This window comes from Erigeron canadensis, chromosome 9, assembly GCF_010389155.1.
Source record: "Erigeron canadensis isolate Cc75 chromosome 9, C_canadensis_v1, whole genome shotgun sequence".
In the NCBI taxonomy this organism is placed as follows: domain Eukaryota; kingdom Viridiplantae; phylum Streptophyta; class Magnoliopsida; order Asterales; family Asteraceae; genus Erigeron; species Erigeron canadensis.
In genome coordinates, this window is record NC_057769.1 from 4,665,103 (window position 1) to 4,688,914 (window position 23,812).

A 23,812-nucleotide genomic window follows, 5' to 3' on the forward strand; every position below is an offset into this window, starting at 1 on the left:
AAAAACCATTTTGCCATGGATATAAAAAATAGATAATTGTTTAGGAGCAATACCACAAACGCGTTTAAAAGTTTACAACATCGAATACATATATCCAATAAAACCAAAACGAAAAGAAAATTCAAATGAAAAATATTAATATATTTGTTGAAAAGGCAATACCACAAACGCTTTTGCAATATCGAACATATACGTTTAGTTTTTGTGCAAAAAACAAAAAATCAAAATTGAAGCAAAAATAAAGTGTTGAATAAAAGTTTCCAATATATTAGTCGATGACATAAATTAAAAAAAAGAGTTATGAAAAAAAAACAAAAACGAAAGAAAAAAGACCTAAACGGGATCCCATATGGCAAAATTCGAATAATGATGCGATGTGTAAGATGAACTAATAGAACACAGTGTCACCCACCGATATATTAGTTAAGAACACAAAAACAAAAAAAAAACTCTGCAAAAAACCAAGAAAAACCGAAAAGAAAAAACTCAAATGGTGTTCGATATAGCAAAATCCGAATAATAGCACCGAGGTGTAGCTGAGCGAATAATGTTGTGCCATTTGGCGGTGGCACTGTTCATAAGCCATCGCCTTTACACTGCATTGTTGAGTTCAAAATAGATGGAAAGGGAATGAAATTAAAGTAAAAGAAAAAGTATATAGTTGTTTTATGTACATTCTTTAGTTTTCCATGAAACTAAAGAAAAGAAAAGAAAGGGATACATTATTTGTATTCTTAAGCTGAGAAGAAAGGAAAAGAAAGAGAAAAGAATATACAATTTTACAATCATGTCCTTTATGTATATCACAGAGTAAAAAATATTGTTAAGTGTTTCTAAATACAAAAATGGTGCAACGGGGTTACAAACCTGGGTCAGCAATATTTGTTTTTTATAAATGAAAGATCTAAAATTAACTATATATGTAATCATAGTTGGCTTATTGTTACAGCCGATGATCAAGAGTATAGTAGGGAACTCATGTTTAATGAGTTTGAGGATAATTATGCAAATACTAAACATATAAAGGAAAGGGTATAATGAGTTGGTAACAACAACAACATGATATATGCAACATAGTGTCTGCAAAACTACATATCTATATACATAAGGCATTGCAATTACTACTAACAAAAACTATTGCTGTCAAAAAAGAAAAAAAATGAAAACAATCACTATAAATAAATCACTATAAACAATAGCTATAATTAAAAATAAAAAATGGAATTGCTCTTACTAAAAACTTTGAATAATGAAAGTAACTTAGGTCAGCCATATAGTAAAGAATGTTGACATAACTATATACGATCATTGAAGCTAGTCATATAGTAGTAAAGAATCAATGCATTCACAATATAACATAAATAGTAAAGAATCTTGCAAAGAGCAGCAAAGCCTGGACACATTTTTAATATGATAATCAAAAACCCAACAAGACTTCAGCAAAGAAAGTAAGGCAGAAGGTCCAATCTAATCCCGAGAAAAACTAAACAGTACTTCAATAACAAAACAAAAAAAGGTTCACTAGGTTGAAGCGAAAATCTGGAGCCTAAACATAATACTAGGAAAAAAACGACTTCTAAACCATAAGTAGTTAGGCTTCATTCATTTGACCTCATCATCTGTTTTAGGACAGTCATCCGCATCGCCATAAGACATCCAAATAATGTTCGTGTTTCTTCTGGACGTTTAGCAAGAAAAATATACGTGGTAACTATGATGTCAGGCGCCATACCCATTTGTTCCAGCTCCGTGTAGATCTCGTTATGTGAATATACGCGTTGATTGGAGCTTCGTATAACTTCAACAACATTATTGATGGAATCCATAAGCTAACTCTCAATACTTTTTTCTTCTTCCACCTTCCTTTTCTTTTTTTTTCTCTTTGCTTATAGTTGGAAGCTTCAGTTGTGAAAGTGGTGTAGTTGGTGCACCTTGAGTTTCCTCTGGAGTAATAGGCTTCTCCAAGGTAACCTGATTAGTTTCAAGCAATTGATCAACCTCTTGAATTGTTTCAATTCTCCGTTCATTTTCGATTTGCTTTCTCCTCTCCTTTGCAGTTATTGCTGAAGTACCTGATGCTCTATCTTTTGCAAACAATTGTCGCAGTTCATCATAATGACATATTTCTTTCGTCTTCCACTTTGCAGCTTCGGGCTTCTCCTATATATACTCAAATGGAACTCGAGTTATAAAAATAAATAATGAACATTGATAATAATTTGTTTTGATTCAATCCTACCCATTTAAACCCCTACAGCAGTACGTTTATGACAAGAAACAATTATGATGGGAAATGCAAAAACACATAATAAACATACATAAAGCATATGTGTGTTTTTAAAACATTAACAAGAGAGATAAGACACACGTATATTAGAAGGTAAATCGTGAGATGTTTAGACATCAGCTCCCAAAGTTATAGGCTAGCTAGTAATAATGCATTACTTAAAGATAATCCAGCAGTACCTAATGGGTTTGAAAGGATTATAAGTAGCTGCAAATTTGTACGTATATGTCTATTAACTTACATTGATGAGTTGATCCCAGACCTCATCTTCGGCCTCAATTAATCTAGTCTCCGAGTTCCATGCAAATCCGCTTAATGAAACCCCCCTAAAAAGATCGTAACATTGAGAAAAGTGATCTTTTAATGTTTTCAATCTGTTTTTCAGATGCTCTTTTTTGAAATCCTTGTTCAACTTTGCCGTAAGATCATTCACCATATTAGTGTATGCTTGTGGTGTGAAAGACCCATCAATCCTATTGCCCTCGTTTTGTTCCTTAAGCATGGCTTCAATGAATGCTTCGTCCATCTTAGCGGTCCATTGAAACCTCTCTTCCTTCACAGTAGATCCGTCATTCTGTTTTTTAGCCATGTTTAATTTGTGCATAGTAATCAAGCATATTAAAGATAGATATTTAGTCTAAAAAGATTAGTTAAAAAACATCCACTAATATAAATGGGACCAATAAAAAATTAACAATCAGTAGGTAATATATAAAAATGTTATAAATCCAAACAACTTTCAATACACATGTTCCAAATGCAAATAATATTAACAACCTAATTAGACATATCAATTTCATTGTTTGGGTCAGACAAGTATGCATTCCACATTTGAGTTGCAATTGAGTTTCTTATTTGTTCCCCTCCCTCATCTATTTCTCTTTGAGAGTGATGTACTTCTTCTTGTTGTGCATCTAAAACTTCACGTGCCACTTCATCTTCAAGTTCTTTATCAGGATCCACTTCTAGTAAAAAGTTGTGTAAAATACAACATGACAAAAATATGTCTGATTGTGTCTCAAGAGGATAAAAAGGTTCATTTGAGCTTCTTATTATAGCAAATCTTTTCTTAAGCACTCCGAACGCTCGTTCAATAGCATTTCGTAATGATGCATGACGAAGGTTAAAGAGTTCCCGCGTATTCTGAGGTGCACGCGATGAGTACTCTTTCAAATGATACCTAACGCCTCTATAAGGTGCTATAAGTGTGCTTCTATGAGGTAAACCACCGTCAACCAAATAAAACTTACCTATAATCATAGAAACATAGTAAAATAAGTTTCATAATATGACATTATTAATATTTAAAAAAATTGGGCTGAGTACTACCGTCAGGAATAACTAGCTTATCATCTCTACTAAGGGCATCTTTTATTATCCTCGAGTCTGATGCTGTGCCTTCCCAACCACTCAAAACATATGTGAACTTTAGATCAAATGTACATGCAACTAACGCATTAATTGTTGGATAACCTTTTCGACCGCGAAATCTAGGCGCATCTTTATTTGACACTCTCACACGAACATGTGTTCCATCAATTGCTCCAATGCAATCCTTAAAAAAGGGATAAGATCTCTTTTTGTCTTGAATCTCCTTTTGAACAACATCACCCGTAGGTTGTTGAATGTATTGATTTTCTAATGATATTATTGCATTCAAAACTCTATGAAAATCTCTATTGATGGCTGATTCGGAACGACGATATAACAAAGACACTGCACTTATTCTTACGTCATGAGCTACCAAATGCAAAAATCTAATAACTTGTTCTTCAACCGACATACGTTGAGTTGGTCGAAGACCACCCTCATTTTTCAACTTGTGACATAATATATTGAAAGCGTTCTCACTCATGCGAATATGCTTATGGTATGAGCCACTTATGGAGAGGTAGTGAAATAATTCTTTCCGTACGTTTTTTCCATTTAGCATCATGTCTCGATCACGTAAACGGTATGTGCCACGGAGTCTACGATATACAATAAAAACAGCTACAACACAAACCAAGTGGATTGCGGCTAAATGTTGAAGTGTCGTCATTAGATTTACTGATATTATCACTGTAAGTTATTCACACACCATAATGAACCTTATAAGATATAAATAACAAGGATATTGTATCTACGATATATATGGGGTAAACTGTGATCTTCAAAAAAGAAAATCAGACTAATAGATAAGGTTAATAAAAACTATAGAAGCATATTGATCAATTGCACATATCATCATCATACAAAGTTATTGCTTACAAAAAACTACAAAACTACCCAAATTAATGCAGATTCGTATAATTTTAAGTAAACAACAAGTATCCACAATTTACAATTGCGATAACTAAACTATATACATATATAAATAACGATATGATATGAATGGTAGCTAATTGAAGACATAAATTATGAATAAATAATAGTAAACTAGTTTTTTTCTACCATTAATTTCTTGCCGATCAAAAGCCACATGAACAATTCTAATGATGATGGAATATTAATCATAAAACAATAAAATCAGTAATTATATTTCTTAAAATGAATATTAATGATTAACATTTAACAAGATCATATATTTATACATAATCAATGGAGAAAAAAATGATACCTTGAAAAATCGATTTTGTTGTGAGAAGATAGCATATGAATAATATTAATGAAAGAAAATTAATGAAAAATAATCATATATGTAAAAAAACAATTGTAGAAGATGATTGATGATATACCTGAAGTTGTTTTTGGAGGGAGTTGTTGCCGCGGGTTTGATAGACGTGTGAGAGATTTTTGTGAGTGAGGTTTTTTATAATAATTTTTGAGGGATAAAAGTGTCATTAATTATGTAGTCTAGTAGTTATCTTCTCTAATCCTCTCCAATCACCTCAAAATTGGGCAGAAAAATAGTAGAACAAATACAACTGATAAGTTTCCCCACATATCTTTTCATCTCATTTCTTTTCCACACCCTATAAAACTTAAGAATGCAATTTTAATTTTTTTCTTCCCAACTCTTTCCTTTTCTTTCTTTAAAAAAACTTAAGAATAGAGTGCAAACACTTTACAGTATTAAAAAAATATCCTTTTGTTACCATAAAACAAAGTTACAAAACATAGAAACAAAACCCCCAATTCTACTGTCACTTTTACAGTATTAAAAAAAAAACAAGTCGCCAAATTAAAGCGGTCGGTGTGTCGTGTGCATGCATGCTATATATGCTACTATCTCTTTCTTTTTGTTTCATTCTCTTCTAAAAATAATACTCGTAATAATTTTTTGTGAGTGTGTGTCTGTTTTGCTATTTTTCATTCAATTCGATTAACCGTCCGTCAACTTTAACTCCCATCGTCGTCAACCGCCGCCGTTACTCAATTTCCGGTTCAGCTAACTCCATCGGTAACCATTGTTTACTTAATTTGTTTATACATACATATATCTTTTTTATATTTGTATAATTATTATTTTAGTAAAGTTTCAAAATTTAATTAAGTAATTTTTTAATTAGGGTTTAAATAGAGAGATCTTCGGGGAAGGAAATTATAAAGTGATAAATGATGTCGTCGTCGACAAGGATATGCATGAATGGAATGTGTGGGAGAACGACGTCAGATCAATGGAAAAGAGGTTGGCCCATGAAAGTCGGTGGCTTTGCTACTCTTTGCTCCATTTGTGGGTATGTTTCTTTGTTTATATTAACTTTTAGGATAGGATTTTTGTTGTAAATGGATCATAATTTTGTTGAACATTAAATTTTTGTAAGTTATTTTTTGGATTTTGCTAAATATAGTCGTAAAGGGTTGTGCTTAACATATAGTAAAATGTTGCACATAGATATAACCGTCTCATACTTCATTGGGAAGGGATTCCTTCAAGTTATTTCTCAACTTGAGTCAAGTTGGGGAAATCTTGACGTTGAATAAAATCAAAGGCCAAGATTCAAAGATGATTATTGAATCCTGGCCCTTGATGTTCATCTGAGGGTCAAGATTGCCCTATGTTAGGGTAACATGAGGGAATCCCCTCCCTACTTTATTACGATGAATTCTCATTACAACACTTTATTGCGATTTGCGAGTTAACGGCCAATGGCCATCTCCATATGGTTATGATTAGCAAAAGCCACTTTTTTTTTCTTGTTAATCATGGCTCTAAGGGTTAAGGTTAGCTAGCAAAATCTTTGTTATTAACTATTATTGTATTCTAATTTTAACCTTCATCATCTCACAAGTTTACCTTGTCAATTGTAATTAATGGGCAAATGATTAAAAAAACACACACAATGTATTCTACTTTGTTATATTAGTCATTATAAGGTACCATCTGTAGCTGTTAATTTAAGTTTCTCTATTTATGTTTGTTTACAGAATTAAGGTTTCTATTTAGGTTCAATTACATATTTTGGGTTTTTAGTTTTTAATGTAAGGTACTCTCCTTCAAAATTAACGTTGGGAAAAGGAGAAAAACCTCGTTTTAACAACCAAACCTATGTAGAGTACCTTAAATTAATGATTGAAAAGAACGGTGTCGTAGAATATGGATACAAGTAGAGGACTCTTTTAGCTACACCAAGGTAACATAGTGGTTAGACGTACTAATGTCCGCACAAAGAGGTCTCATGTTCAAACCTCCCCAGCTAAACATTTTGGATGTCCGGGTTCAGAAACGGTCATGGGAATATGCTGGTTATGACTCGTACATATGAGTCAAAGACTCGGGTACCTAGATACGGAAAGCTCACCTGTACAGTACCTTTTATGCCATTTACCTTTATTTGATTAACTATACGTAGTTACGCAATTATGTACATGTGTTAATTTAAGATGGATGTTTGGCTAAGCTTATCTGAGGTGCTTATCATTCAGGGTGTTTGGCCTGACTTAGCAGTGAGAAGTTGAAAATCACTATCGAGTTTACCTAATCAACTTAAGTCTGATATAAATATGTGAATGTATATATCTTCATATGCTCATAAGCTCTGTCCAAAGGTTTCCCTTTGCTTATCTTTTCTTGGTTTGATCTGTGAAAACACCATTATCCTTGAAACAATGCATAAAAGAGTCGTGATGTAACAAAAGACACCATATAGGATAGTTGTTTTTGCATTAGTGTTTTCATGGTATGTCCATATCATTTTTGCACCTCACTCACATATAACATCAAAGTGAGAAGTTATGTCGTACGGACTGGTTGGGTAACTGGTCAAAGCATATAACATTTTAGCGCGTTAGGGTTGAACAGGATCAAGTTTTACAAATTAATGTGTTAACTTGATTACAAAAACTGTATTATTACAAATATAGGCCAAAATTTCATATATGCCGATTTTGGAAGTGTAGTGCATTAAGAGTACAATCTGGGCGACCTTTGATCTGTTTGGCCCATTTGTTCTTTATAGTAGTGGCATTCGTGCCTGAATAGTTAGTTTTGCAGAACGTGTCACCGTGTTTTTTTCTCTGAAGAGTTATTCCTGTGTTGTTAGTACTTCTTATTTATGATATAGTTTGTTTTTTTTGTGGATATTAATTTGCTTTGATATGATCTTTGATGATTACAGAACTGAATATGAAAAAGTGCATTACTGTGAAAGATTCCATCTGAATGAATCGGGTTGGAGAGAATGTCAATTTTGTGAGAAGGTAATTTAGGATCCTATGATTTCTGAAACTTCCTACATTACCAATAGCTGATGAGATGTGTAGGTTGGGTAACGGGTCAAACCGGGTTCGTGTTGGAACAGGCCGGACCAGGTCTACTCACAAACACTTTTTTCTTGATATCTAATTTTGAATAAATAACCAATGCGTAAATTATGACGTAAAAAAATATCTAAATCTTTTGTCAAAAATCTTTCAGAGGCTATTTGCATAGTAGCAGCCAAAAGGCTGCTATCATTATGTTTGTTTCGTTCCCCTTTTGGCTACTATCAATATCTTTTGTTAAAAAACATTAGTCTCTTTTGAAATAATGCACACAAGTCAAATCACTATATTCATTAGTTAATGGATCGAATTTGCCACGTTTACTAACACGGACTTCCATTCTGCTCACCAAGTTTCATTGTGTTCGCCATTGCAGCCTGTTCATTGTGGATGCATTGTTTCTAAATATCTTTTTGAATGCCTTGATTCTGGTGGGATATCATGTATGAAGTGCATAAGAGCTAAGAGAACCCAATCATTTTCACAGGTACTTCTTTCAGTAAATAAAAATGTCAACTTGCCAAGCATTTTACTTTTTACATTTATCTATACTACATATATTAAAGCGTCACCAAGGCTGTATCTTGCCTGCGGTGCAAGGATATGGATGTTTAATTCATGGGTATACTGGGAATATAATCCGATAAAAGAGGTAATTGCATAAAGAAGTAATCAACTGGGGTCCCGTTTCTATATTATTTTCATTTATAGAACCCCTCAAACTTTTAAAACCTATTGATTTAAGGTAATCCATAAAGCTTAGTAGGTCAAAATGCTGATGGGGAGGTTTTGAGTTATATTGATGTGGTGTGCTAAGAACAAATGACCAACCACCTGTACGAGATACCTTAAGTCAATTGTTTTCTGAATGTTTGAGGGTTTTTTTATGAGTGAAAAAAGGATGGCTAATCTTGAAATAGAAAGTGTACTTAATCTGGTACCTTGTTATGCAATTAACCCATGATAGAAATCAGTCACTGAATTTTCTATTTTTTGGTAATACAAAGATTAAAATCTTCCATTGCTTATCCTGATTAATAATCATTGAGAGTTTTTATTTGGTTGATGGTGCATGATATGCCTTTGTTTGTGACTACTTTTAGTTGGTAATGAATTACTAATCTTAACTTTACAAATTTATGCAAATCTTGCAGCCACAGGTTAGCAAGATTCCTAGTGGCATCACTTGGTTTTCTGACAATGGGCTTTCCTCTGTTTGTGCCAACCATATGAATAATGCCACACCATCTAAGCAATATCAACATGCATCTTCAACTTCTTCTGGAGTTGGGAACCTTTGCCCTTCTAATAAAGATAATGTCTCAACCTTAGAAAATCTGTTACCTCTACCTACAATCTTTCCAGGCCGATTACCTTTACCCACTTTACCCGACAATAAAAAAACAAATTTAGGATCCAACTCAGTTGATCAACAATTTATGGGCTTTTCTGCACTCGCTACTTCTAATGGGGTTGTAGAGGTAAGAGTTCAAGAAAAAGTACCTTCAAATAAAGAAGAGCAACAACCACCACAGATAGTTCCAAAGTCGCTGAATTCTGGAGTTAGCATAAAGTCACAAGTAAACAAAGGAACGGGGTCAGGTAACAGAGCTTCCAAACCACATGGTGAAGGTCGAGGCAATAATCAGTTACTTCCAAAATACGTGCCGAAGATCACTGAACAAGAAATGTTGCAAATATATGGAGGGTATCCTTCACTTTATAATTTATATATGCACACACTTAAGAGATGACAGCACTGTCAAAGTTTTTGGGTCATAATGGGTTGAGTTGGCAGGTTGGGTAATGGGTAATCTTTTCTATGGGGACAAAATTAAGTTAATCATTTAAGCTTTTTTTTTCTTCTTAAACTTCAAAATGGACAAAAGTTTCACGCCTCTAACACATGCACTTTTACATGTCATTTCTTTAGATTCTCAATACTGAAATAATAAAACGAGTTGTGATCGGTGAATCATCAGACTGTTTGAAAACTAAACTACTATTATACATATCATAATATGTGCAATCACCCATTTAGCCATTCACAATACATATACCAGTATACCACAATTGCATAAAACCTGAGCATGAGTGCTCATGCGTGTATCTTAACATCTTCTAGTTTAAGCTCAAGTTGTACCATCACTCCACTATTTGAGAAGGTTCTGTCTGCAAGTGATGCTGGCCGAGTTGGTCGCTTAGTCCTGCCAAAAGCATGTGCTGAAGTGGGTTGATTTTCTTCCTCTTCTTTGACTTATGTCTTTTTTTATTTACCTACAGTATTTTATATATATATATATATAACACTAGGATAGTTATAAGACACCCTACATGCATCTTTACAAGGTGTAGATACCTATGTTTTCATGTGGGATTACAATTATATTAAAACAAAATAATAATAATAATATGATACTATATTGGGCTTATTTCTTTCTTGTTGCATGCTCTAATTCATGATAAACAAATATTGTTACAGGCGTATTTTCCGGCTATTGATCACTCAGAAGGTGTACCGGTGAAGATCACTGATACAAATGGGAAAGAATGGACATTTCAATTCAGATATTGGCTCAATAATAACAGCCGAATGTATGTTCTAGAGGGTATAAGCCCTTTTATACGAAGTTTAAAATTGCAAGCTGGAGACACAGGTATCCTTGCATGATCTTGTGGTATCCGTGGGCAATAGGCGACTTTGCTATCTTTATGCGGTCTTTATAGTCGTGTCAAATGGGTTGTGTAACATCAAAATGGGTATACTATTGATGGATTTAAAATGTTTTAGATATTTAGTTTGTCATTATTTCATGAATAAGTTTTTTTTGGGTAAAGTTATTTCATGAATAAGTTAAACTTTGAGTATTATATTAAAAGGTCTTGATGCATTAAAAGTGAACTTCAGGCAACTTTTAACCTGTTTGACCCATTAGAGAAAAAACTAAATCCTGATCGACCCATTCATAAATAAATGGGTCAAAATGGATACCTTTAGCAAATATATATCTTATTCTGGATTTCTGGTACAGTTAACATTACATGACCTCAGTTTGATCATATAGAAAGTGTAAAAAATTGATAAATAACTTACCTTGTATTTCAATGTCTTGCTGTATTTTTCATTGTATCAATTTTCTGCAGTGATATTTAGTCGATTAGATCCAGAAAACAGACTTGTTATGGTTTGTCAAAAGGCTCCAATTTCTGAGGATGCAACTGCTCTTCCTACTACTGTTAATGGTGATCTTATATGCACAGGAAATGGAAACTCTTCATCAGTATGTTCTTGTTGAATATTGTTTCTTATTAGAATTTTCTATATATCTGTTTATATTTTGTTATTAATTATTAATTTCACTTTTGCTTATGGGCTTAACTTTTTTGGCAAAGAATGTGGAGCATGACAACACAAATAACTTTGTATCAGTACAGAAATCGGTAATTCAAGAAGAAAAGAAGACCCGTAATATAGGGTCTAAAAGCAAAAGGCTACACATGCATTGTGAAGATGCCTTGGAGATCAAATTTACATGGGAAGAAGCACAAGATTTCTTCAAGCCACCTCCTTCTAAGCCAACTGTTGTTGTGATTGAAAATTGTGAACTGGAAGAATATGATGTAAGCAAGCAATTTTAGACTTTCTAGTAGTTTAATTAGAGGTGGCAATGTGGATGAATAAGGATAGTTGAGTGATGGGTCGAAACAGTTAACTCTATTGTACGGGTTGGGTTAAGCTGAAACACTTAGTGTCCAACTCTGTTTTATTAATAAGTAGTCTGATCAATATCATTGATGAAACTATATTATCACAACAATCATCTGACTTTATGTTTTCTTAAAATTTTTTATTAATTTTATAGTTACCGAGGGTAACCCTCTCAACCCCCGCCACAAAAAAATGAATTAGAAGGTTGTAGGCATTTAAAAAACAGCTGGGTGGATTTTGAGCCGTTCAACCATCTTGATAATCTTTCTTAGGTAAGTTTGTAGATTTAATCCAATTGGCCCACTCTGTATAAAACATGACCCAAATCTATCCGTTCTTAAGTAAAAAGGTCAAGAGTGCCACCTTTACATTTTATGTTTCTACCTTTATCTTTAGGTTAATTGTGTGTGGTTTCATTCAGGAACCACCTGTCTTTGGCAAGAAGACCGTATTCATGCCGAATGCATCAGGGTAAGAATCGTTTCAAGTTTGTTTATATATATACATATTGAGAAGTTAACATTCTCAGCTACACCTGGCAAAATGGGCGGGTCGGGGGTGCGGTTCTAAGCGGGTAATTTTAAGAATGCGGGTCAAACGGGTGCGGGTCAAAGCGGGTTGGGTGCGGGTTGACCCGCTAATTTTTAATCATAAATATAAAAATAAAAAAAATGATCCCTTGTACATGTTTATGGCAATTCGACTGGAGAGCTAAAATCAATTTTCATAAATATGTCAAAACTGAAGTTTCCTTACTATGGTTTCCAAACCATATACTTATTTTAAAAAATATTCTTTTGGCAAACGTATAAATGAAAAGGGTAATAATTTTTTTTCTATTTAATTTATTACTAAATGTAAGTAATTAAACAAGTTTTATTATTACCTTGTGATTCTTGACATAATAATAATAATAATAATAATAATAATAATAATAATAATAATAATAATAATAATAATAATAATAAATAATAATAATAATAATAATAATTTATTCCCTTTAATATATCCCCTTCGTTGAAATTGAAAAGAAGAAATTGCTAAGCATGTGTTTAAATATAATTCACCTTAATTAATGATTTAATTCATTGAGCTCCACTCCGAATTGAAGGTGACTAGTTGTGTTTGTAGGCGGCAGTGTATATAAGACCCGCGTGCTTACTTTTCGAGACCCGCTCAACCCGCTCGAATATATTAGCAAATTCAGGAGTTAGCAATGAGACACGCATGCTTACTTTTCCTTAAGTCCATTCATACCCAATCAATGAAATAAATTACCCAATCAAGCCCAAATCAATGGATTTGGGTATGGATTGCCAGGGTTATTCTCAGCCAGCATTGCCTTAATTTAGTTGGTTGGCAGCCAAATGTCATGCACTGACTTGCTACACAACTGGTCATTGCTACTTGCTACCGAATTTCTTGCACTGACGACTGCTATTTAACATTTTCTGTAGTTATATACTTAATATATTCGACTTAAGAAGAAATAAGGCGCAAATAAGAAGACATAAGGCACAAAGTTTCTCATAAAAGGTGTAGGATTGATATTTTATAATTAGTCTTTTTAATCTAAAATTTATCTTTTGAAACTGTAAAATTATATCAATGCTTTTGCTTCATATTCGGTGGTATTTTTCTAAAATTTGACACTGTTCGTGGAGACCCATGACCCTTTCCACTTTAATTGAAGTTAACATGCTTATAAGTACGTTGACTCATCCCAAGAGGTCATATGATCATGTGAAAATACATCCTGTTCAGTCCACGTTTTATGTTTCCCAATGAGAAGGTTATTTTCTCCCGATCAAATCAGTTTTTTAATAATTAGTTGTATTGTAGGTTACAAGATCAATGGCTTCAGTGTGATAGTTGCTCCAAATGGCGGAAGTTGCCTTCTGATGTCCTCATTCCTTCCAAGTGGACTTGCTCTGATAATGTTTCAGATCCAGACAGGTACTTAATTTATATGTTGTTTTTATGTTGTGGGTTTCATTTCCATGTATAGAGTTTGGACCCATGAAACAGTTATACAATTTGGACAACGGAACCTATCTCTATGACTGTTGCTAGAGGTGGCAAACTGAGGGTTGGATAATGGGTTAGTCTTTGTCCCGGTCGCTTTGGGTTGATCCTAAAATTTTGTCTAAATTTCTAAAGGAACAATTTTTTCGATGAAATGTACATCTAATATGATTATGTAACTTATATTATTTCATTATAACACTTTGGGGGTTTTGGGTGACTTCCAGCCCCATTTGACCCTTTCAATGTTTTAATATTCTACTCTACCGATTTGGCCCATTATATATAGAAGCGCCACTGGCTACTATCCATTCATGTGTAAACAGATCAAAGTTGCTACCCCGTGCACTCACAACATGCACGTGTGGGTTATAAGTTCACGGTCACTATCAGGATTGTAATTATACTTGTAAGTTATCAGTAGTAGAATATTCTTCAAAGAATGTCAATCTCCCTTTTCACTAGAATAACCTGACACGAAGCGAATAAGGATCGAAAAATTGTCCTCTTGACGTCTTGCAAATTTTGGTATTAATGGAATGTGACTTTTCTACTAATGCGTTGCATAACCTATACCAGGTGTTCTTGTACGGCTGCTGAGGAGATTGGAGTTGGGCTTTTGGATTCCCAACAGAGTCTTGACAAGGGTACGATTTCATTTAGTTAGAAGTGGGTTGATTTGGTTAACTAGTATAACTTGGTTAAAAAACAGGTTGACAGGTCGAAATTGGCTCCAAGTGTTTTTAAATGATTACAATCTCGATATTTCTTTACACCAAAATTTATAGATGAATATCAATAATGTAGTTCTTTCATCATATATATAATGCATTATTTGTTTTTAAAATGTTCAGGGGAAAACAAAAAATAGCAATGACAGGTCAACCTAACTCCCAATTTATATTAAAAAGTAACAGGCCTGACCTAAAATTATTGGGACATGTAACTAAACCCAATTCACATGTCCATTTTGCCACCTATAACTTCTATATTAGCCAAACATTTGACATGCATCATTCTTTACAGAATCTAAGAAGCAGAAAATAACAGAAAGTTCGGCAAGCGAAGTACAGAAACTAGAGCCTAACGTGGCTGTATTAGGAAAGAATGCTTGTGAGCCCACCACGAGGCACCCCCGCCACCGGCTTGGTTGCACTTGCATCGTCTGTATGCAACCCCCAAGTGGAAAAGGAAAGCACAAACCGAATTGCATATGTATTGTCTGCTCAACAGTTAGGCGTCGTTTCAATACCCTAATGCTACGCAAGAAACAACAAAAATCTGAAAAGGAGAGTGAAGCTGTCAAGAAATCACTGGTTCAGGCTACCAACAAGACCCAAGTGGATGATGGGCTTGAAACTGGAACTGGGTCCGAAATGATAACTGAGCGCACTAATAAAGGTCAAGATTTGGATTTGAATTGTGACCCAAAGGATGAAGAGATGATACTCTCTGAAGCTACTAATTCTTTCTAGTATATCCCACCAGAGAGGCAAAACATGCTTGCTGGGATTGTAAAGAGACATTGAAGACTAGCATATGCAGACAAACAAGGTCGTTGAAGGTAGTTGATTTCAGTATATAATCATTAGTTAATTTCCCAAACCTTTTTAATGTGTTTGGGCAGTTTCCCATTTTGCCTTAGCAGTAATCGTATATCTAGATTGTCAATGAAAGTAGAATATATCTGGTTTTCTTCCTTCTCTTTTCGCTATATGTGTAAGGAAGCCTACTTATGGCGAAGTTGGATATGGCCTTTACCATTTATAATCCTGTAGATATATATATAAACCAGGTCTTTTACCCGCACGATGTGCGGCTATTAAAATGTCATTAATGAACGGAATGTAAGAAAAAAAATCTACGGCTAATTAAAATATCATTAATGAACGGAATGTAAGAAAAATAATCTAGATGTGGTTTTTTTTTTTTTAACCACAATCTAGATGTGGATATTGATGATTATTAAAAGTATTTTGTGTTAATCTATACAATTATATCATTTGTTGGCCCTTGTATTTTCATATTATGGTTAACAACAAAACCGGTCAACAAAAAGATTAAACAATATGCGTTGAATTTGGACTTTACTACATAGGTTATTAAAAAAAGATTATAACATATATTACTGTATTCAATAATAATACATAGCAACAATGAAAGTGGAAAATATGTAGCATGCCTATCTATTCATCAAATGTAATTATATGTACAAAACAAAATACTAAACATGACAACAATTTATACATATAACATTCACATAAATATAATACGTATAAGTAAAAAACCAATAAGATAAATAAAAGAAATAAAAGAAATTCATTATGGTTTTTGTTTTTAGTTATGCTGAAGAGATGAAGGAAATACCTTATGTAGTGATGGAAAAAATATAATCTCAAACACAATCAAGTTATAAAGTATTTTATCTCCGTCAATCAAGAAACTCATTTATAAAACTCAAGTAACAATTATTATCATTATATAATAGACTTTGTTTGTGCTAGAATACAAACCAATTTCGGTTACTTTATTTTATATGTCCGGCCAAGAGAAGGAAGGACACGAACAACAAAATTGTTTTGTTATATATAATCTAATAATAATAATATTTTCATATGATTTCTAAAATTATAGTTTATATATTTTTTACAAAAGTTTTATATAATCTAGCTATAATTTCAAATAGTTGAAAGTCCATGCAATTTCAAGCACAAAACTATTCCAAAAATAGATTTTTTTTTTTTTCGTTTGGAAAACTTTGGAGGAAAAGTAGATTTAGATATAAATATTCATTTTTTCATGTATGTGATTCTTTTTTATTTTTATAATTAATATAGAGGTATAAGATTTGATTTGATATTATGAATATTTTGTATTTTTCATGTACGGGATTTTCTTTTAAAATATAGGAGTATGAGATTTGATTTGTTATTATATTGTTTTTATTTAATATTTTGTATTAAATTTATACAATATTGTTAAAAAAATATGGAGCTGCCACATAGGATAAATCCTACGTGGCAATGTTTAAACATAGCTTTAGTTTGAGTAGTGCTTCAGAAGTCTCGATTAACTACTGTTTTATAATGTAGATAGAAGTAACAATTATTATCATTATATAATAGACTTTGTTTGTGCTAGAATACAAACCAATTTCGGTTACTTTATTTTATATGTTCGGCCAAGAGAAGGAAGGACATGAACAACAAAATTGTTTTGTTATATATAATCTAGTAATAATAATATTTTCATATGATTTCTAAATTTTGATATAGTTTATATATTTTTTACAAAAATTTTATATAATCTAGCTATAATTTCAAATAGTTGAAAGTCCATGCAATTTCAAGCACAAAACTATTTCAAAAATAGATTTTTTTTTTTCGTTTGGAAAACTTTGTAGTAAAAGTAGATTTAGATATAAATTTTTTTTTCCATGTATGTGATTCTTTTTTATTTTTATAATTAATCTATCTATATTATAAAACAGTAGTTAACCGAGACTTCTGAAGCACTCCTCAAACTAAAGCTATGTTTAAACATTGCCACGTAGGATTTATCCTATGTGGCAGCTCCATATTTTTTTTAACAATATTGTATAAATTTAATACAAAGTATTAAATAAAAACAATATAATAACAAATAGTATAAGATTTGATTTGATATTATGAATATTTTGTTTTTTTCATGTACGGGATTTTCTTTTAAAATATAGGAGTATGAGATTTGATTTGTTATTATATTGTTTTTATTTAATATTTTGTATTAAATTTATACAATATTGTTAAAAAAAATATGGAGCTGCCACATAGGATAAATCCTACGTGGCAATGTTTAAACATAGCTTTAATTTGAGGAGTGCTTCAGAAGTCTCGGTTAACTACTGTTTTATAATGTAGATAGATATATTTAGATAAAAGTTTTCATGTCTTTGATATATTCTCCTTTTTGTTACTATTGTGGATTGTACTTTTTGTGGTGGTAGAGGTTTCATCCATAATTATTTTAGCCGAGTTGTTGAAAAGACACAGTTTGATATGGCCCTTATCATGTAACTATAAATACGTTTTGTTATGGCTGATTTTGGTCTGTCCTTGCAAACGATTTGGCCAGTTTCCTTGCAGCATAGTTGGTTCCAACATGATTTTGGTCATGTTATATTAACTCTGAGGTTTACGAGTAACAATGATGGTGTGCAAATGCCACTCAGTTCATAACTAAGTTGTACTCTATGGCTACGCCTATAACAAGTAAATTTGTGTAAATATACATATACTTGTCCAAAGACTATCTCCAAGGGGTATTTCTTACACATCCTCGCTTATCTTTTTTTGTGTTCATATCATCGGAGCATGTTCGTCTTGTCCATAGGGCATATTTTTTGTGTTTATAATATTGAAGCATATTTGTCTTTGCTTGTCTATAGGATTAGGGTATATGTCCTTAACTAAAGATATGTTTTTAGAAGTTCATATAATCTTTTTAATATATTTTTATTTTTAGTTATTTTCTGAAGGCTTGTGAAACATTTTTTTAAATTCATTTAATTTTAAATCTATCACCTTAGTTACTTTTGAACTACTCCAATAATCTTATTTATTAACAATCTCATCTTTTTATTCAACCTCACAAAATATTAGTTATATAAGCACACAAAATACATGGAATTTCATCAACTATATCAAATTTCTATCATATATCATCAAATTTTATCACCTATAGAAAATCCAAACCTAAACCCAAATTTTACCTAGTTGTTATATAACAGATGCTAGTTGACAAAGAAACTCCGAAAACAAAACGAATTACTTAAAACTCTTAATGGGCTGTCACCATGAGATTGGGCCTATTGATCTTAAGCGGCCCGTGAGGGGCATAAAAAACCCTAATCACTCTCAATCTGTGACTATATATATTTTCACTACCAATCTAATTCTCATCATCTCATTCTTCTCTATGATTTCATTTGCCGTTTCCAACTTTTTTCTGTAAATAATTTTTGTGTGTGTGTGTTTTTACATAACAAGATCTTTAAACTTATCAAGTATTTTAAATAAATTCTAAAGTTATCCTTTGATGTTTTATATAAATTTGTTGTGTTATATACACCGTGTACAATTAAGCCGATGCTGTGGATAAAAGCAATGAAGGTAGCATGGTACTGTGCACGAATATTAAGCAACTTTTAGGTCGTCATGTCTGCCCCCACTGATTTCTCTCATGATTTGGGGGCCTGGACTAGACCTACATAATATAGAATTTGTTTTGAAATTATATTCTGATAAATTGAATAAACAACCTGGTGTATAAAAGCAGAGATATATTGCCGATATATATGTGAATATGTTTCCCGTAAACACCAGGAAAATAGAGCTGGGCATCGTTATTGGGTGAACCTCTTGATACTATTTTTATGACGGATAAGGTTCAGTAAACGAAGCTATATCTTTTTTGTTTCCTTCGGATTTTTTTTGTAGGCTTTGTTTTAGAAATTTCGAAAATTCTCGTATTAGTACTTACAAGTTACTACGACATCGTTTCTTTAACCAATGTGTTTTATGTATATATATTGATTACAATGAACAATGATTGGTAATAGTTTTCTATGAATAATGGGAAAAATGATCGTGTTAATACCTCTAGTGCATTAAGAACATACATTAGGTAACTCTCAACCCATTATTTGGTATTTTTAGTTTGACTATTAAAAGTTCCTGATTTCAGTGTTAGAAGGGGAGGATAAATAACGTAAAAGGAATCAGATGATAAAAGTCACTTGAAACCATAAGATCATTTTTGACCTATCATGTCATATTGTCATGGTCTAAGTTTTAGCTAATATATGATATTGAACCATTACTAAAATCCCTCTTTATTATTATGTATTATTAATATATTAAAAGCAAAATTACATTAAGCTAAAAAACACATTTCATAGAATATAAAATAAATTTGGAAATACATGAAAAGCAATTTTTAACTTGAATCTAAATAACTAAAACCTATAGGACCTAAATAACAATTAATTATCACAGTGTTAGAAACTTACGAAATTTAGAGAATTTCATTACATACATTATTAAGTTTCGTCCATTTTGTATTTTTGTATCATTACATACCCTTGTGATAATTTTTCGTATCATTACATATCCCTAACCCTAATGTTCGTTTGTGTCTCTCCGTAAAGGCTCTCATGTGAATTGCACATGAGGGTAAATTTGTCTTTTTATCCTTTTATCTTCTTAATTGCAACAACGATTATATGAACATTAACATTACCACAGTAAATGATTAACATTAAAATCATTGGAAGGTGAAACAAAAACTCTAATTTTTGTACATTACCAAAAGATGAAACAAATGTTAAAAATTATTTGTTTTTGTACATTGCCGAAAGATGAAACAAAAAACCCCAAAAATGAAAAAGATAAAAAGAAACATGAATCAAACAAACAAAAAAGCAAACGGATAATCAAACAAAAAAGATGTCAATAATGAACTCTATGGAAAATATTTCAATAATGAACTCCATAGAAAATTAAACATGAATCAAACAAAAAAACAAACGGATCTAACACACATGGAAAATCAAACATGAACTCCAATAACCAATAATATCACTCACGTAACACAAATCCTAATTTCATCTCGTTAGAAAAGATGTCGACATCGGTGAAGATTGATGATGATGAGTCGATGACTGTATGCTCATGGAGGCATAAGATACCTCTTTTCTTGCTAAACCCACATGAAATATCGCCGGAAAGAGAGAGGAAGAAAAATGGAGAAGAAAGATAGTGGTTGATTCATGGCGACTAACAGCCACGACTAACACCAATGTTGACCCGTCTCCCTGTCATCTCAATCGGTACTCTAGGTGCTACAGCGATTGACACGAGCCACCTTCTGGTCACTATCTTCTATTGTGTTTCAACCTATGATAGACTCGTTACAATCCCACAAACTAACACTCGGTTCTAGTACACCTCTACTGTTGTTGCCTTTTTTCCCCGCAGCCACGGGCTACACCCTTTCTCTAAAAACGACTCTCAAACCGGCCTTGAATCTTAACGGCTCTGATACCAATTGTTGAATCAGAAATATATAACTCACACACACTAACACACAGTGTTTTACTCTAATTTTCTGATTACTTAGAAACTGAAATTACAATGAAGAATACATAGGCAATATAAACTGCTACCCCTAATATCTCGGTCAAACAATGACCACCACTCCAGTACTCCACTAATACCTATAGATTAGGTAAACATTGACCAAATAGACTAAACTACTATATAATAAAACTACACATACTTTAGTCTTTCATCTGTACGTGTTGTACATATTCCATGTACCTAAATAACTAATCTATATTATGACATTTATTTTAACACCCTCTCTAAATGTCATAGTGTACCATTTCCATGTTTTAGATATGCCTCAACAAAACATACGTGCCTTGATGTTGTATTTTCAATAACATATAATATGTATAGATAGATTTGGGTGGTTGAATATATATAGTGATAATCCAGATCTATATAATCTATATCTCATACATATGTATGAATATAGACTTGAACCCTCTATTTCCCCTTACACGATCCGGCGACCAACAACAACACTCCATTGTTACCTCTGCAACTTCTGCCTCCGCTCCATCTTTATTTTCCGGCATCTCTTTCCGATGTTACCAACAATTTGTAGATATGATCTACCCCCGCAATACACGACAGTGATGATGAAGTTGGCTATGTGTATATGTGTTTATATAGATGATTTTTTTTTAGGTATACGAATTATTTTAGTAAAGATTCGTGTAATTTGGGTAAAATAGGAAAATGGAGATAATAAATTAGAGGAGGTGTTTTTATCTGGAGTTGGTGAGGATGGAGAAGACAGATACAAATATATTGGTTCTGGTATATATAAAGATAGCTAAAAGTACTAAACTACCCTCATGTGCAATGCACATGGGGGACTTAACGGATACATATTAACGGACGTCAAAGTGAGGGGTATGTAATGATACAAAAAATCACCATAAGGGATATGTAATGATACAAAAAAACGAGATGGGCAAAACTTAATAATATGACATACCCCAGGGGTATGTAATGAAATTTTCTCTTTTTTTTATTTACTTTTATGAATGTAATTCATTCAATAGCATAAAAAACAATAAAGAAAGTTATATTTTTGGTCGTTGACAAGATTTTTATTTATTGTGCTTAAGTTAATTAATTACAGAGAAAACTTTGAAGTTGGTCAATTTTTTCATTTTTCACTCTGTGACTAACAGTCAACTATTAGGTCTGTTAAGTGAGGGCAAATTCATCATTTCACCATGATTTGTTCTTCTTCTTCTTCCACACTCAAACACAAATCCAGATTCGTCAGGTTTTGCAGAAAAAGAAATGTCAACTGAAATCATGGCAGCCGAAATTTGAAAATCACGCCTGGAAAATTATAATCTAGATTTATCTCTTGTTTCTTCGAATCAGAATACGAAACATGTTGCAATCGACTCAGAAATCAACTGCGCACGAACCCTTGCTAAAATAAATCCGATCTAGATTTCGTCGGCAAATTGTAATTGTCAACAAAAAAGAACTAATCGACAAACTGAGAACATGAACATGATCGGAATCAGATCACGAATAAAACTTGTTTTAATCCAACCAAATCTAGCCCAAACCGATCTCGATCCAAACAATTCTGAATCCAAAAACCCTTGTTTCCAATCTCAGATGTGTGTTTGTCGAGTGTGTTTTTGTGTGTGTGTCCGAGTGTGTGTATGTGTGCTCGGTGTGTGTTCTTCAGCTGACATTTCGTTTTCCGCCACCGTGATTTTCAAAATCTGGGTTTGTGTTTGAGTGTGGAAGAAGAATAAGAAGGAATCACAGTGAAATGATGAATTTGTCCCTCACTTAAAGGACCTAATATACGGTTGTTAGTCATGGAGTGAAAGTGAAAAAATTGACCCACTTTACGGTTTTTTCTGTAATTAATTCGCTTAAGGGCAATAATTAAAATCCTGCCAACTTGAAGGACCAAAAATGTAATTTTCTCAAAACAATAATATACCCAATACGCCCATCTTCATGAGTGTGGTGGCCACCAACCGAAACGAAGACGCCGAAGTAAACATTGAGGCCTTTAATTCTCCATGCCAAATTTCCAGACGTATTAGACGTACCAGCAATACCAATACGGCTACGTAAAAGATGGTCTAAGGTTGTTGACATGGGAATTCAAATTCTAGTGTGAGGTCAAACTATTAATATGAAGGCTAAGGTATAAACACCATATGAACTTTGTAATTTTGATAATAATGTAGTAAATTAATGAGCCAATATGAACATATGAATACCTAAAAAAATTGTTAGTACATCAATTGATTTTCATGTGTATGAATACTTAGGTTTGAATGTATGATACATAGGTAAAGCGTATATGAATGCCCGAACACAAACTAATTAGTAGTCTATATGGATAGCCGACTCCAATATGTAAATGGGTCAAGCAAGGCCTCCAATTTTTATATAGTGGACTTAAGGTTTATAATACTTGGGCTCATAGCCTTAACTTTTGAATAAAAGAAATAATCGGATGGCAAAAACGAAAGGGGACGAGGCAAGAATTAAACAACCGCTAAAAAGCGGACCAAGTGACAAGTAGGAGGTGTTGACAACAACACAATGTAGAAGGCAGTAGCAGTGGTGGTCCTTCACCGTAGTATGTACCTTTTTTTTCTTTTTTTGTTTACTTTACTTTCTATGCTAATAGATTAGGCCCCCAAAATTGATCTCGTTTAAGGTCACCAAAAAACTTGAACCGGCTATATCTATATGAATGTATGAATACAGTCTTGAGAATGGCATTCGTTTTACATTCTTGAAGTATAACAAACCTTTTATACGTAGTGTAACATTATTTTGACAAACTTTTAGATAGAATCACAAAAGCCTAACACTAAAAAAGTTAATGCAATTTTCATTTTTGGGTATGAAAGACTTGACTTAAGATGCTACTAAAGATAAGAAAGTGATGCATCTTTTTATATGGAGACTAAAGTGGCTTATGAATAATTGGTATGATCA

At 32.7% G+C, this 23,812-nt stretch overlaps 3 protein-coding genes and 2 non-coding genes across 5 annotated transcripts; 3 read left to right on the forward strand and 2 right to left on the reverse strand.

Moving 5' to 3' along the window:
* Nucleotides 1-1,836: 1,836 nt before the first annotated feature.
* LOC122581605 lies at nt 1,837-2,876 on the reverse strand. Its single transcript, XM_043753848.1, has 2 exons — nt 2,529-2,876; nt 1,837-2,160 (listed from the first exon to the last, which is right to left on the reverse strand). The coding sequence occupies exons 1-2, from the start codon at nt 2,874-2,876 to the stop codon at nt 1,837-1,839; spliced, it is 672 nt and encodes a 223-aa protein (XP_043609783.1).
* Nucleotides 2,877-3,064: 188 nt separating this feature from the next.
* LOC122581606 (putative nuclease HARBI1) lies at nt 3,065-4,328 on the reverse strand. The gene is made up of 2 exons (XM_043753849.1): nt 3,617-4,328; nt 3,065-3,537 (listed from the first exon to the last, which is right to left on the reverse strand). Exons 1-2 carry the CDS (start codon nt 4,326-4,328, stop codon nt 3,065-3,067), a joined length of 1,185 nt encoding a protein of 394 aa, XP_043609784.1.
* A 1,499-nt stretch (nt 4,329-5,827) lies between these two features.
* LOC122581607 (B3 domain-containing protein Os07g0679700-like) lies at nt 5,828-15,316 on the forward strand. Its single transcript, XM_043753850.1, has 12 exons — nt 5,828-5,946; nt 7,828-7,909; nt 8,349-8,459; nt 9,127-9,680; nt 10,098-10,200; nt 10,455-10,629; nt 11,117-11,253; nt 11,366-11,593; nt 12,103-12,152; nt 13,524-13,637; nt 14,286-14,353; nt 14,733-15,316. Exons 1-12 carry the CDS (start codon nt 5,828-5,830, stop codon nt 15,179-15,181), a joined length of 2,190 nt encoding a protein of 729 aa, XP_043609785.1. The 3' UTR covers nt 15,182-15,316.
* A 3,532-nt stretch (nt 15,317-18,848) lies between these two features.
* LOC122584077 lies at nt 18,849-18,958 on the forward strand. The gene has a single exon (XR_006321428.1). It is a non-coding gene; the product is annotated as a small nucleolar RNA snoR100 (small nucleolar RNA).
* Nucleotides 18,959-19,012: 54 nt separating this feature from the next.
* On the forward strand, nt 19,013-19,154 carry LOC122584079. The gene has a single exon (XR_006321430.1). It is a non-coding gene; the product is annotated as a small nucleolar RNA snoR74 (small nucleolar RNA).
* Nucleotides 19,155-23,812: the final 4,658 nt, after the last annotated feature.

Coding starts and splice junctions, on each gene's coding strand:
- LOC122581605 (XM_043753848.1), bottom strand. CDS start 2,876: ATGGCTAAAAAACAGAATGACGGATCTACTGTGAAGGAAGAGAGGTTT. Junction 2,161..2,528: donor TCTGGGATCAACTCATCAAT/GTAAGTTAATAG, acceptor GAGTATATATAG/GAGAAGCCCGAAGCTGCAAA.
- LOC122581606 (XM_043753849.1), bottom strand. CDS start 4,328: ATGACGACACTTCAACATTTAGCCGCAATCCACTTGGTTTGTGTTGTA. Junction 3,538..3,616: donor TAAGCTAGTTATTCCTGACG/GTAGTACTCAGC, acceptor CTATGATTATAG/GTAAGTTTTATTTGGTTGAC.
- LOC122581607 (XM_043753850.1), top strand. CDS start 5,828: ATGTCGTCGTCGACAAGGATATGCATGAATGGAATGTGTGGGAGAACG. Junction 5,947..7,827: donor ACTCTTTGCTCCATTTGTGG/GTATGTTTCTTT, acceptor TGATGATTACAG/AACTGAATATGAAAAAGTGC. Junction 11,254..11,365: donor GAAATGGAAACTCTTCATCA/GTATGTTCTTGT, acceptor TTTTTGGCAAAG/AATGTGGAGCATGACAACAC.